This window comes from Rhincodon typus, chromosome 15 (genome assembly GCF_021869965.1).
Source record: "Rhincodon typus isolate 14 chromosome 15, sRhiTyp1.1, whole genome shotgun sequence".
Classification (NCBI taxonomy): Eukaryota; Metazoa; Chordata; class Chondrichthyes; order Orectolobiformes; family Rhincodontidae; genus Rhincodon; species Rhincodon typus.
In genome coordinates, this window is record NC_063346.1 from 59,875,125 (window position 1) to 59,889,845 (window position 14,721).

Below are 14,721 nucleotides of genomic sequence, written 5' to 3' on the forward strand. Positions count from 1 at the left end.
ATCCCTCATAACATCCAAGCACACACCCGCTAAATCACCATTCTACTTCACCCTTATGATAGAACCATCAGACACAATGCAATTTTTCTGCCAATTCACTACCATGCTGCCTCTGTCCTCATCGCTCCTCTTGGGGTACCCCCAGCATCACAAATTCTGTCTTCTATTCACTCTGTATAATATCAAGAAATAAGGGCATTGAATACACCCCAAAGCTTTAGGCCCTGACAATGTTTTTGCTGTAGTACAGAAGACTTGTGCTTCAGAATTAGCCATGGCGTTATGCAGTTGTTTTGATCTAACTGCAACATGGCATCTACACAATAATGTGGAAAATTTCCCAGTTTGTTCCACCCACAAAAGTAGGACTAACTCGATACAAGCAATTACCTGCTATTGCATTATTCTCAATTATCAAAAAAGTGATAGAAGGTGTCTAAGGTTTTAGAGTCGATTTGTAGCTCGGGTTGTGGATGTTGTGGTTGGTAGGCTCACTGTCCTGGTTCATTGTTCTGCAGACGTTTCACTACCCTTCTGGATAACATCATCAGTGCAGCCTCCGATGAAGCGCCATTGTGTTTTCCCGCCTGTTATTTAAACTCTGGAGTCCGTTGAGCTGGATTACCTCACTTCTGGTTTTCCTTTGCAGTGGAGTGTATATGGGGTCGAGCTCTATGTGTCATTTTCTATCTGCTATCAAGTAGTACTTACTCAGCAATAACTTGGTCATCATGCCTTACTTTCGGTTCTGCCAGGGCCACTTAGCTGTAGACATCATTACAGCCTTGCTCCGAGCAATGGATAAAACAATTGACTGCTGTTGACATTAAGGTACTAGTTGATTCAATTTGGCATCAAAAAAAGCCTCAGCAAAATTCAAGTTCATGGGAATTAGGAAGAAAGTCTCCAAATCATACTTAGGGAAAAGAAAGATGATTGTCATTTTAAAAAAAAATTTGAGATGTGGGCAAGGCTGATATTTGTTACCTATTCCCAATGACCCTCAAGCAGGTGTCAGTGAGTTATCTTCTTAAAATCCTGTATTCTGTGAAGTAGGTACATCCAAAGTACTGTCAGGAACAAAGTTTCAGGATTTTGATTCCAAAGACAATTAAAAAATGATAATATAGCTGCCAGTCATGATTGTGTGTGACTTGGAGGGGAGGATACAGGTGTTGGTGTTCCCATACATCTGCTGCCCTTATGCTTCTAGATAGTCGAGGCTGCATATTTGCAATGTGTTGTTGAAACTTGCAAAGGCGCTGCAATGCATCTTTTTTACGATGAATACTGCTGCCACTATGTGGGAGTGAATGTTTACGTTGGAAGATGGGCTGTGATCAAGAGGGCTGCTTTGTCTTGGATGGTTTCCATATGGCAATCTTCCACTTTGTAAAAGGAACAATGCAAATCCATGTTGAGCCAGCCTCACTGACCAAAAATATTCTCTTTAGATAGCTTAAGGAAACAGGAAACAATATCAGCTCTGACAATAACCCACACACCAGCAATCCAGCAACCATGAGATGATCTGTATTTTCACAGACCTCGCAAGATTCTCTGGAGCTTTAAAATGACAGGTGGAAGTCTTGCCACCATTTCAACATATGCAGTTTTTGTTGGCAACGGAAATGAGTGTGGTAAGGAGTGATTCACAAAGGCAAGAAACTGGTCCTTGAGAGCATTTTGTGCAAGGTGCTCATAGTTTAGCAATCAGTGAAACATCTCAGAGGCGTCTCTTTGGATATTTGACCTTCATCAAAGCACATACATTTAGTAGTGTCATGTCAGCTGTGACTCAGTTGATAACATTGTCGCCTTGGAATAGAGGTTGTAAGTTCAGGCTTTAATGCATGCAAAAGCAGGGATTTCTCATTCACTGAAATTTCCATCCATTTTCTCAAATCGATATAAAAGATCCTGTGGCACAATTCAAATGCATGCAATCTACCCTAGTTGCCTGGCCAATATTTGTCTCTCAAACAACAATGCTAAGACAGATCTGATTATCATCACATTGTGGTTTGTGGATAATTGCTGCGCTCTAGTCACCTACTATGTTTCCAACATTACAACAGTGATAGCACTTTAAAATTAGTTAATTGCCTAAAGCAGTTTGGGGTGTAAAAAAGTTTTGAGAAGTGTTCTGTAAATACAAGACTTTTTATAGATCATGGGTGGTCTATGGAATTAAGTACTCAATTGGTTAAATGTGCCTAATCTTGCCTTACAGTTCACGCTCACTTGTCTAAGTAGTGAAATGTTGAAATAGAATTCTTATGAACATCATCAGTTTGGATGAATGTGTAGAAGTTGTGAACTTGGAATTAAGTATCTGCGACAGTGCTGTTCCTGCAGTATTCATGTTTGCAAATTCCATTCACAAATGTTCAAAACAAATTGCACACCAAACAATTTTAGCATTTTGAAAAATAATGTTGTCTAGCATTGATGTGCATCTATAATTTGTCTCAGTATTTATCTTTAGCAATTATTTTGTGTGGATTGCAATAAATAATCCCTGACTTCTTTCATAATCTGGTGTTTTGTTCATCCTAGTCCATCAGCAATATCCAGTGGTAGAAAACTAGTACTACATAGAAGAACATGGCTGTAAACAAAGGAGAATGAGAAAATATTCCAGTTAAAAATGAATCATAGAACAGTAATTTAATAACAATTCAGAAACTTGATTGAAAGTAGTCAGTTATCTGGGTAAAATCAGCAATTCTGTAGAAAAAATCCTATTAGTTTAATTAGTGAGTCATAGAGTCATAAAGGATAGAAACCAGCCACTTGTCCCACCATGTCTATGTTGACAAATACTGAACTACACTAATCCCATTTATCTGGACTTGGTCCACAGCCTACTGTGCCCTGGCATTTAAGTACTCAAGATGCTTCTTAAATATTGCATGATTACCTACTGTCCCCATGGTCTCAGGTAGCGAGTTAACATAATTCTTCCACTCTCTGGGTGAAAAAAATACTTTCCTTACTAAACAACTTACTCCTCACCTTAAACTTATGCCCTCTGGTCTTAGACATGTATGCCTTAGGAAAAGATTCTCACAGTCTACCCTATCTATGCCTCTTATAATATTGTGCACCTCATTCGGAGCCCCCTCATCCTCTCCTGTTCTAAGGAAAACAAATCCAGCCTATCCATCTCTCCTCCTAACTGAGCCCTTTCATCCCAGGCAACATTCTGGTAAATCCTCTCTGCGCCCTTTCCAATGCAATTACATTCTTCCGGTTGTGTGGTGACCAGAACTTCACACAGTATTCCATATGCAGCCTAACCAATGTTTTAAAATGTTGTACAAGATTTTCTTGCTCCTTGATCTAGTGTACATTGCTGATCACAGGCTTCCAATCACAAAAACAACCCTCCACCATGACAAAATGCAGACTGGGTGACCACTTTTGCAGAACACCTACATTGTGTCCATAAAAATGTCCCCGAGCTTCAAGTTGCCTAGAACTTCAGCACACACTGTTCCCGTGCCAAAAGTTTTGGCACAAGCTTATTGAAGTGCTCCACCAAGGCTCAGTGCAAGCTAGAAGAGCAGCATCTCATTTTCCTCCTGGTGACCCTGCAGCCACTAGAACTCAACATCGAGTTCAATAACTTTAGAGCCTGATTCAGTCAGTCCTTGTTTTTTTTTTTTTAAAAAACACACTCTCACACCTGATCCTGTAATGACATGTGTTACCCATTCTCTCCTACATTCAGCTGTCACTGTCACTTATTCAGTTTCTCTTCTGTCCTGGCCTACTATCAATAATCCCCTTATCTGCCCAACTCTTTCACATGTCTCTTTCTCTGGGCTCCATCTCCACTGATCCACCTCATCTTCTGAATAAATACTACCTTTTCCTAGCTGTGGTCAGATCTGATGAAGAGTCATCGGACTCAAAATGTTAACTATGCTTTCTCCCCACAGACACTGCCAGGCCTTCTGAGTTTTGCAGCAATTTCTGTTTTTGCTACAAAATCACCCTTTGCCTCCTATTTGCAAGCCAATTTTGGACCCAGTTTGCCAAGTTGCTTTGGATCCCACTGTCTTCTACCTTTTGGACCGGCCTTCCATATGGGACCTTGTCAAGGGCCAGACTGAAGGCCATGCAAACTATATCAGCTCCATTACCCTCATCAATATATTTAGACACCTTTTCAAAAAACGCAATTAAATTAGTCAGACAGGATTCCCTCCATCAAATCCATGCTGCTATCTCTGATCAGTTCTTGCCTTTCCAAGTCTTGATTAATCCTGTCACTCAGAATTTTTTCCAATAATTCCCCACCACCTACATCAAACTAACTGGATTGTAATTACCTCTCCTCTTCTTGAACAAAGAAATCATAATAGTTATCTTCCAATCATCTGGCACTTCGCCTGAGGCTAGTGAAATTTTAAATATCTCGCAAGGGGCCCTGCAATCTCTTTCTTTGCCTTTCATACCAGCCTGGAATACATCTCATCATGCCCTGGGGATTACTGCATCTGTATGGTCACTAAAACATCTAATGCCTCCTCCTTATTAATCTTAACATATTCTAGAACCTGACCACCCTATTTGAAATCTCCGGTAACAATGTCTTCATCTGTTGTGCGTACAGATGATAAATTTTGACTTTAAGACCTTGCCCATGTCCTCTGGCTCAATGTACACATTGACCTTTTAGTCTCTAATAGACCCCATTCTTTCCCTGGAAATCTTCTTACTCTTAATTTACTAGGTTAAACAGCCACCCATTCAACACCACTGTTGCTGCATTGTCTGTAGGTAAACTTCAGTAACTTGCCCATGTTCTTTCAGTAGCATTTTCCAAGTTCTCAACTTTCACCACCTGGAAGAACTTGAGCAGCATATTCACAAGAATACCTTTAAGTCTTTATCCAAGGCAGGTGTCTTCTTTTCTTTTACTCATATTGCAATTCTCTCATCATTGATTGGTCAGAATTCTGGAATTTCTTACCACCAAATTGCTTTGTGGGAGCTTATTAACTCTGAGGACTGCAGCATTTAAGAAGAACTGCATCTTTCAAGGCAACTAGGATGTTGCCTTCCCTTACAATCCAGTACCGTCCAGTTTTATTCCCCTTATCCTGCTCTTCATTTCTTCTGGGGTAGAATTCCGGTGTTAGGAGTCTGAGCCCAAGTGAGTTCTTTTTAATATGTGAGGTGTAAGGCAGAAACATATGGTTAATACATTGCACCAATATACACACATGATGATAGGTGTAGCTATCAAGAAAGTGAAACGTGGCTGATTTTATTCCTGTTCTGTACAGCATGGTGGTTAGTTTACCAGCTATTCACCATGGTGGGCATGACTGCACAGTCCTGGTCTGGCCTTATCCACTACGTATCATACACATGCTATCCATCTGGAGGCACAGGATCCTAATTAAGGGGATCCTAGACTGATGCTTTTAAACCTCCCTCAAACACAGGCATTGAGGCTAATATGGTCACACAACCCTCCATAGAAATTAGAAGGTAGAGGATGAAAAAGGCCAAATTTAATTTAATTGATTGATGTTCATCACTCACGAAACCCTGGACCTCAAATCAGGGTATCCTCATCTAATTTGAGTTTGTCTGTGACCTTCATTTATAGACTATTGTCAATTCTGTGGTTCCCACTTTCTTCTTGTGTGGTGGTGGCATTTCTGGGTTGTAAAGTACTGAAGGAATCACCATTCAAGTAGTTTGGAATGGAACTTATTCTATTAGATTTTGACCCATTTTTAATCAATTTCTTGTTCTGATTTAGATGTGCCTTTTTCGCAGCGTAGATTTTTAATTTGACAAAATGATGTGTTGTCACCATCTGTCATAATTACCTATCATTTCTTCTCATTTTTTAGCTTGCAGTCTGGTGAATGAATACCCGTTGTGCCAAAAATCAGCTGGCAAAACTGACACATTGTTGGACTCGTTTTGTCCACACTCAGCATATTGTTAGGCTTCCCCTCTTGCAGATTTACTGACTTCAGCTTTATCCTGACGTTGTGAGGAAGTTACAGCCTGACCTAAGCAAGACTGTGCAGCATGAGTTTCCTTATGGGAATCTCTATATGCAAGGTTGATGAAAGACGAGACTACAAACAAGCCAGGAGATTTTGAAAGCATTAATGAAAGCTCTCTTCTCTTAGTAATCTTCTCTTACCTCCCACCTCTCTCTACATGAATGTAAGGCCAGGAGATATTATAAGCATGGTCAGACCCTGTGCCTTCTGACTTTTTTTTTTTAACCTTTTTTTAACTCAAGAACCTGCAAGACAGATCAGCAAGGCTGCCAATGTGTGGGACTGCAGGAGTTGCGGGAGATACTAACAGAGTATTTTGCATCATTTTGTTTACTGTGGATAAGGATGTGGAAGCTAGAGAATTTGGGGAAATAAATAGCAACATCTTGTAAAATGTCCATATTATAGAGGAGGAGATGCTCCTAGCCTGTCCAAGTCCTTCTGCAGCCTCCCTGCTTCCTGAACACTACGTGTTCCTCCACCTAGTTTTGGGTAATCTGTCATTTTAGCAACAACGTCCTTTTGCCTTTGTCCAGATTGATAATGTATAATGTGAATACTTGTGGTCCCAACACTGACCTCTGCAGAACTCTACTCGTCACTGGCTGCCATCCTGTCTGTGCTGTGTCTTTGCAAGAGCAACCCAGTGAATCCCACTCTTCATTCTTCCCTGTAACCCTGAAAATTTTCTTTCTTTAGGTTTTGAAAGCCACAATTGAATCTGCTTCCACTTATTTCTCAAGTTCCTAACCTCCTGTGCTGCGTAAAAAGATTCTCCGTCATCTTGCTGTTAGTTTGTCTAATCTCCTTAAATTGCCTGCCATTTATTTCTCCACCTTGCTGTCACATTAGTCTCTGCGTTTTCAACCTAGTGCAGTGTTTCAATGAAGCTCAACATAAATGCAAAGAATAGGCATTTTATAATCTTCTGGGCTCGAGCTTGTAAACTCTGCCTCCGATTATTTCCTTTTTTTGGCATGTTTCGATTTTAGTCTCACTTGTCCCTTTCAAATGATAGCTGTTTGTCATCGTGCCATTTATGCCTGCTCTAGATGCATTTTGTTTATTTACTTTATCCCAGTTCCACTCCATGCACCACACACTCTTGTCAGCTCATCTCCTATATCTTTCACCTTATCGCAGATTTTTGCTTTTGTTCTTTTTCAACCCTTCCGCCTTTTGCTTGCTTAACACCTTTTATGGTTATAACTTTTCCCAATTCTGATGGCCATGACCTGAGCCATCAACTTTTTTTTTCCCATAGATCATACCTGACATGCTGATAAATTCCAAAATTTTCTGTTCTTGTAACCTAAAGTCAGTGTCATTTTATTTTTTGCTTTTCCAGTAGAAAAGGAATCTGTCTAAATAAATTGGAATTAAAGATTGACAGGTGAAACTGTAATGAAAAATAGGCTCCTTATAAAGAGGAGATGGTTCAGGTGCAGATAAGGTACATTCCCGCAAGAGGAAAAGGTTTGGGCCAGCAAGCCAGGCTTCCAGGATTATGAGAAAAACAGGAAGGAAGATAAAGAAAACAAAGGGAGTGTTTGATAGGTTGAATCACTGCACCAGATGCAATGGAGTTTCAGAAACTGGGAGTTGAGTTGTTACAGACATCAGGGTGTGAGGAAGTGTAGTCAATTGGGAGACAGTGGAATGGTACAGAGTATTCATTGATAGGCTATTCCCAGAGATAAAGACACAGTCATGGTAGGGCAGAGAGTCTGAGCTCGGTAATATAAAGTCAGAAGTCACACGATGCCAGGTTATAGTCCAACAGGTTTATTTGAAATCACACAAGCTTTCAGAGCGCAGCCCCTTCATCAGGTGCAAGAGAGAGCAGAGCACACAGACACAGAGTGAGAGATCAAGGGCAGAGAGATCAAAAGTTCCCCATACAACTGGTGTGAGTGGAGGATCAGATGATAAGTCCCTGCAGATGACCAGGAGTGTTAGACAGTGAGTAAAGGGTCAACAGCTGAATAACTAGCGAAGGGATGACCTATAATCTGATTAAGTGAGGCAGAGAGATAATTACAAAAAAATTAAAATAAGGTGGTGCTGGAGACAAATTAAATGACTGGATGTAACCTGGTAATAAGTGGGGCATAGAGTGATGACAATCAAAAGGAGTATAAAAGTAAAGAATAAGATCTTGTTGTTGGAAAATGTTTAGAATAAAATAGAATAGCCTTTATATAGTTTGAAAGGAATCAATGCTGACCTGATATCTAAGTGTGGAAACGGTGAGTTGAGAAGCTGTCTGCTGGAATCATTTCCATGGAAATAAGGAGCCAGAAGCAATGTCTAAAATATGACTTGGTTATACAAAAATATCGTTTTTAATATTAAACAAAGTAAATGTAACAGCTGGAATACATAGTGCCGGTCAACAACCTGTTTGTGTGCAGCTACTTCAGTTCGAAAACAGTTCTGGGGTTAGACTGACAGGGAGATTCAGTGGTCAAGAGAAAATCTTTGAAGTTCTGACTTTTTCTTATTCATTCATGGGATGTGGGTGTTGCTGACTGGGCCAGCACTTATTGCCGGTTGCTAGTTACCCTTAATACGGTGATGGTGAGTTGCCTTCGTGAAGTGCTGCAGTCCACTTGGTACACCCACAATGCTGTTAGGGAGGGAGTTCCAGGATTATGACTCAGCAACACTGAATGAACAGCAATATATTTTCATGTCAGAATGGTGAGTGCATGGAGAGCTGTTTGCAGGTCGTGGTGTTCCCTTGTATCTGTTGCCCTTGTCATTCTATATAGTAGTGGTTGCGGGTTTGGAGGATATTGTGTAAAAGTGTGGGGTTTGAGGGAGCACAAGGAACTACAGTTTGATCAAATCAGTTTAGAGTTTGGCGGCTTTCCTTAATTTATTTTTAAAAGAATACCTGAAGGGCTACAAAGGAGATTGAACATATATGGTTTTCTGTTGTTTGTAGGAGCTGTCTGTGAAAATAGTGCAAATTGAATATTACCTCAAATAATTCTCTGCCTGTTTGTGTTTCCTAACAGTTCACCAGTCTGCAAATCAACAGCTAAAATTGTGAATTTGGAAACCAAGGATGTTAAAGATGAGACAAAACTCACCAATGAATTACCCTTGGAGGAAGGTACCATTGTTATTGAGGACTCCGACAGGTTAGAATGTATATGTTATCTACACTTCAGTGATATGTGTTGGGTTTTGTGAGGTATTTTATTGTTTCTTTGTTACACATAAATCCTATCAATCACTTGTATCTGATCAAAGTCAATAAATGTGGAGTTGCAAAAGAACAGCTGGTCAGATGGCATCCGAAGAGCAGGAAAGTCAACATTTCGGGCCAAAACCCTGTGTCAGGACTGATGAAGAGTTTCTGCCCCAAACGTTCACTTTCCTGCTCCTCAGACACTGTCTGATTAGCTGTGCTTTTCCAGCTCCACATTTATTGACTCCAGCTTCCAGCATCTGCAGTCCTTACTGGCTCCGACTCATAATTGATCCTTGTGTCATTGGTGTTGATGTCAAAGTGTCTACAGACCATCAGAGATCAACCTCCAAAGTTGCTGGTACAGTTCCTGCTTACACTATTTCAAGCAGGAAGTTGTAGCAGTGCTAGGAGAAAATCTACCTGCAACAGTATAAAATGGATAAAATGTAATTCTGTCAACCCACCTGGATATTCTATTGCACATGGGACAAAGGGAGTAATTTTACCTATCATACTGGACAGATAACAGCCATTACAGATTGAAATTAGATCAGGTGTAAATTGGATGACACAGCTGAACCCAGGCTGTTAACATTGTACTTTGAATTGTCTAAGATTCCTCCCCAGGGATTTTAATACTTACGCAAAATGCAGAGTCAATTCTTCTGTGAGATTAATCTGGTCCACCATAGCAGGAACTAATCTTTGAAAGCAAAATAAGTTGTGATTCTCCAGTCAGGCAAAATCTGTCATGTTTTTGTCCAATGTAGTAAGTGCGAGGTGAAAATAATGATGTGTATCTACTGAATAAGCACAGCTTCCATGCACCGAGGGTAATATTGACTTTGTGATAGTTTAAAACAACGTACCACTAGCCCTCCGCAAAAACTAAAGAGAGGTCTTTAATGGATAGTCCAAAGTCACAGTATCCCTATAGAGAGTGACATAGATATGCTATATTCAGCAGCATTAGTTTTGGTGTCATATATAATGTGAATACAATGCAATGAAATGGAAACCTTTGCTTCTCTAGGCAGAGTGGTACAAATAGCTGACAATAACAAAAAAACTTGTATCAGTTGAAAGGTATTTGGCATCATTTGGGGAAAAATGTTGTGATGTTACAATTCAAGTCACTTTCTAAATACTTAACATGTTTGTTTGCTTTGGTCATTAAAACTGAGTTCAATACGTTTTCTTGGGTAGTATGTAAAATGTCTGCATTCAAAGGGAAGCAAATGATCCCTATAGTCTGAAATATGACCTTCCATGCAGAATAATCTCAGAAATCAGAAAAGCAATTTACCCTTTAAATATTCTTATGTATGAGTTATAATCACTTGATATATTTTACTGCTGGACAAGGAGCACTTTAATCCTAGCATTCCAAAATTACTAAATAATCAAGGGGCAAAAGGAGAGGAAATAAATACAATTACTATTACTAGAGAAAATCTGCTAGTGAAACTAATGGCACCAATGACTGATTTGAAATAACTCCACAAAGACTGGTATCACCAAGTCACCCTTTACTTACATGTGGCGAATCCTTGACGCTGATCCAGCTTCCTCAGAGCCAGTCTCAGAGTAAGCAGAATCTCTGACACTTCTGTTCTTATCTGTCAGCCAGGACTCCCTGATTGGCCCAGGTTAACAGCCCCAATTAAGGAACTCGTATTCAGTGAAATCCATCTGGCCTATCTCATTCCAACCACTACAAAGCCAAAGCAAACATAATGAACTTGATTTTATATGCCTCCAGTGCCTAAATCAGTAAAAAAATTATTTGAAAATTAATACTGTTTGTACTTGGGGGCTCCATTTGGAAGTGTACAAGATGAGTTGGATCATTTTCACTATTCTTTCTTTCTGAGTTTGGCAGGGAGGCACGTAAATAGGACTGATGCTAGCCCACCAACTTTCTACCATAAAATTTTCACTGGGTGTAAAAGTTTATGTCTTATTAATTCCATAGTCTCCTTGTAAAACGTAGAAACACCGAAGATAGGAGCAGGAGGAGACCATTCGGCTCTTCGAGCCTCCTCTGCCATTCTTCACGATCATGGCTGATTGTCCAACTCAATAGCCTAATCCTGCTTTCTCCCCATAACCTTTGATCCCATTCACCCCAAGTGCTATATCTAGTCGCAAGTGCTATATCTTGAATACATTCAATGATTTAGCATCAACTACTTCCAGTGGTAATGAATTCCACAGGCTCACCACTCTTTGGGTAAAGAAATGCCTCCTCATCTCCATCCTAAATGGTCTACCCCGAATCCTCATACTGTGACCCCTGGTTCTGGACACACCCACCATTGGGAACATCCTCCCTGCATCTACCCTGCCCAGTCCTGTTAGAATTTTATAAGTCTCTATGAGATCCCCCCTCACTTGTCTGAACTCCAGCGAAAACAATCCCAACCTAGTCAATCTCTCCTCATATGTCAGACCCGCCATCCCCGGAATCAGCCTGGTACACAATATTCTAGGCATGGTCTCGCCAAGACCATGTACAACTGCAACAGCACATCCCTGCTCCTGTACTCATCATTTTCACAATGAAGGCCAACATACCATTTGCCTTCTTTACTGCCTGCTGCACCTGCAAGCTTACCTTCAGCGATTGGTGCACAAGGATGCTCAGGTTCTGCTGTACACTCCCCTCTCCCAATTTACAGCCATTCAGGGCGTAATCTGCCTTCTTGTTTTTGCTTCCTTGCATTTATCCAAATTATACTGCATTTGCCATTGATTTACCCACTCACCCAACCTGTCCAGATCATATTGAAGGATCTCTGCATCCTCATCACTGTTCACCTCCCCACCCAGCTTGGTATCATCTGCAAACTTGGAGACATTACATTTTGTTCTCTCATCCAAATCATTAATATGTATTGTGAATAGCTGGGCTATGCACACATTTACTTTAGCACCATTGAGCCTTAATGCAGTCAATATTTAATTGCTAATTTTATGATGTTTCTAACCATATGATTATTATGTTTCCTACCCAGAAAGATGTCACTTTCCAATGTCAGTGAAAATGATGTAGAGAAAACTGATGCTGAGAATGAAACACGCGAAGGCCTGGGGTTCCCTAAAGAAATTTCATATAACAGCCCCACAGAAGGACATGAGGTATCCAGTATGGAAATTGCAAATCTCCAATGGTCTTGATTAACCTCGGTATACATTAATTCAGAGTACATTTGTTTAAACAAAACATTGTTATCAACAGTTGGAGATATTTTGTGTCACATTTAATTAGCTACTTTAATTATTTGGCACCCCACCATATTTAAGAAAAGAAACAGGTCCAAGAAGCAACTAACATATTTCAAAGTAACCGTAACTTTAACACTCTAGAACTACATTAGACTGCAGCAGAGTCCAGAAAGGATGCAACTCCCCTCTATTTTCTGCTGTCAGCTGTCTGGTTCAATCTTCAATTCTGGTAGGTTGATGGCAAAATATCCCGGCCTAGCTTTTTGTTATTGAGAGAAGTTTCTCAAATCTTGGAAGTAATAAATTGCTGCTTATTCTTATGAGGATATGTTTTTCAGTAGTATTTAAACATGCATTTAACTTGCAGTTTAGTGTTACGACACAGACAACCAAATCAAATCAGCCTCACCATCCCTGTATTTGCAACACAATAAAATTAAAATATTCAATGACCTTCAAAATTGCTCCAATGATTCCTAACCAGACTCTGTAAATAACTGACACCAGGTACCAAGGTTATAACTTAGAAAAGAGAATTAACAATTTATTATTAATACAGTCAGAGGTAACAAGAACTGCAGATGCTGGAGTCAGAGTCGATGCAGTGTGAAGTTGGAGGAACATAGCAGGTCAGGCAGCATCAGAGGAGTACGAAAGTCAATGTTTCGTGCCTAGACCCTTCATCAGCACTATTATTAATACAGTAGCTTTAAGCTGAATGAAGTTAAACAACAAGGTAATCTAATTAATGTCTATGATTTACAACACTCCTCTTTGATTCTAGACCCCATTCACACATAGAAAGACCAACAAACAGATATAGTTAAGGGATAAATTAAAAAAAAACATAAAACAGATACAGCTGGCCAGTTCACTGAAGCAGTTTCAACAATGCGTGGTATCATAGGCACATAGGATTGAATCTTACTTGATTTCTAACAACACCAATGCATAAAGCTTCCAGTAGGTCTCAAGCAATAGTCACTTAATTCTTATAGCTGAGATTCTATTCTCTGAATTTGCAATAAGTTGATAATGGGAGGATAACCAAGGAGCAATCAAACCTCCATGCTGTTACTTTGCCAGCCACTATCTTTCTGACAAAAAAAAACACAGGTCAAACTTTGGTCAGAGATAACACTGTGTGGAGCTGGAGGAGCACAGCAGGCCAGGCAGCATCAGAGGAGCAGGAAAGTTGACTTTTCGGGTCGGGACCCTTCTTCAGAAAATGCTGCCTGGCCTGCTGTACTCCTCCAGCTCCACATTGTATTAGTTCAAACTTTGGTTCCTCTTTCTGTATTTCTCAACATTCTCTTTGTTAGACTGTTTAGCACCAGCCTCAATCTGATAGCCCCTGTTAACATGCAAACAACTGCCTGTCGCTGAGGAGAATACATTTCCAGAGAGCTGAAAGGTGTGCAGTGTTCCTTGAACAAGAATCGACCTGCAGTTATCTTCCAGGCAAGGTCCTATAAACAAATATCAGTTATTTTGTTCTCCCTTCTTTTTAAAAAGAGATTGCAGGTCACAGTTTAAAGGTCACCTTCCACTCTCACAGTGTCAATCAAAAATGATAAAAAAAGGGAAAACAGTGAGAGTTCTAACATTTGCCAGGGGACTGGTTAGCATGGTTCAGAATAATGCCAACAGTGTGGATTTGATTCCCATTCTGACTGAAGTAGAGTATGGACCTGCATCCTCACTCTGCTTCTGAGAGTGGAAGGCATTAGCAAAACAATACTTCAAAAAAATTGCCGATAAAACTGCTGAGGTTGAAACAACAGCGGTCAATGAGCCAAGAACCTGTTATTGTGTACAGCACACATTGATGAATGAATGAATGAATGAATAATTAAATGTGTGAAATTTGCTGTTTGTGGTGCAAGCATTTGTGGCCCTTTCCTCTTCCTGAAGTTTATTTCAAGCACAGCCTGGAATATTTGTTGCCCAAACTATTCCTGAATTGGCTGACTTGGTACCAAGAAAAAGAAAAAAAAGTTCTTTATCTGTATCAGTTTCTGGGATGGGCAAATAATTTTTGTTTGCGCTCATCATCAAGGTGCCCACATGGGTTTCAATGTGACAAAACAGTAGCCTATAATGTTCTTATTAATGCTGAAATGTAAAGAAAATAATGCACCAGCTGATGGCACAGCAATTTGAGAGCAGGCTGGAGCTTAGTAAACTGAGCACATCGAGACGTGTTCAGCTTTGATGTAAAGTTAGGTCTTGCACATTCACTGCAGGACT

The 14,721-nt window shown here is 40.1% G+C and overlaps 1 protein-coding gene across 1 annotated transcript in view; it reads left to right on the forward strand.

Moving 5' to 3' along the window:
- Positions 1-14,721, forward strand: part of hydin (HYDIN axonemal central pair apparatus protein) — a 677,137-nt gene that overhangs the window by 375,102 nt on the left and 287,314 nt on the right. Inside the window, exons 26-27 of the mRNA XM_048605579.1 lie at positions 9,065-9,190; positions 12,261-12,384. Of these exons, the coding sequence (XP_048461536.1) occupies positions 9,065-9,190; positions 12,261-12,384 (250 nt within the window). The remainder of the gene's footprint in view (positions 1-9,064; positions 9,191-12,260; positions 12,385-14,721) is intronic.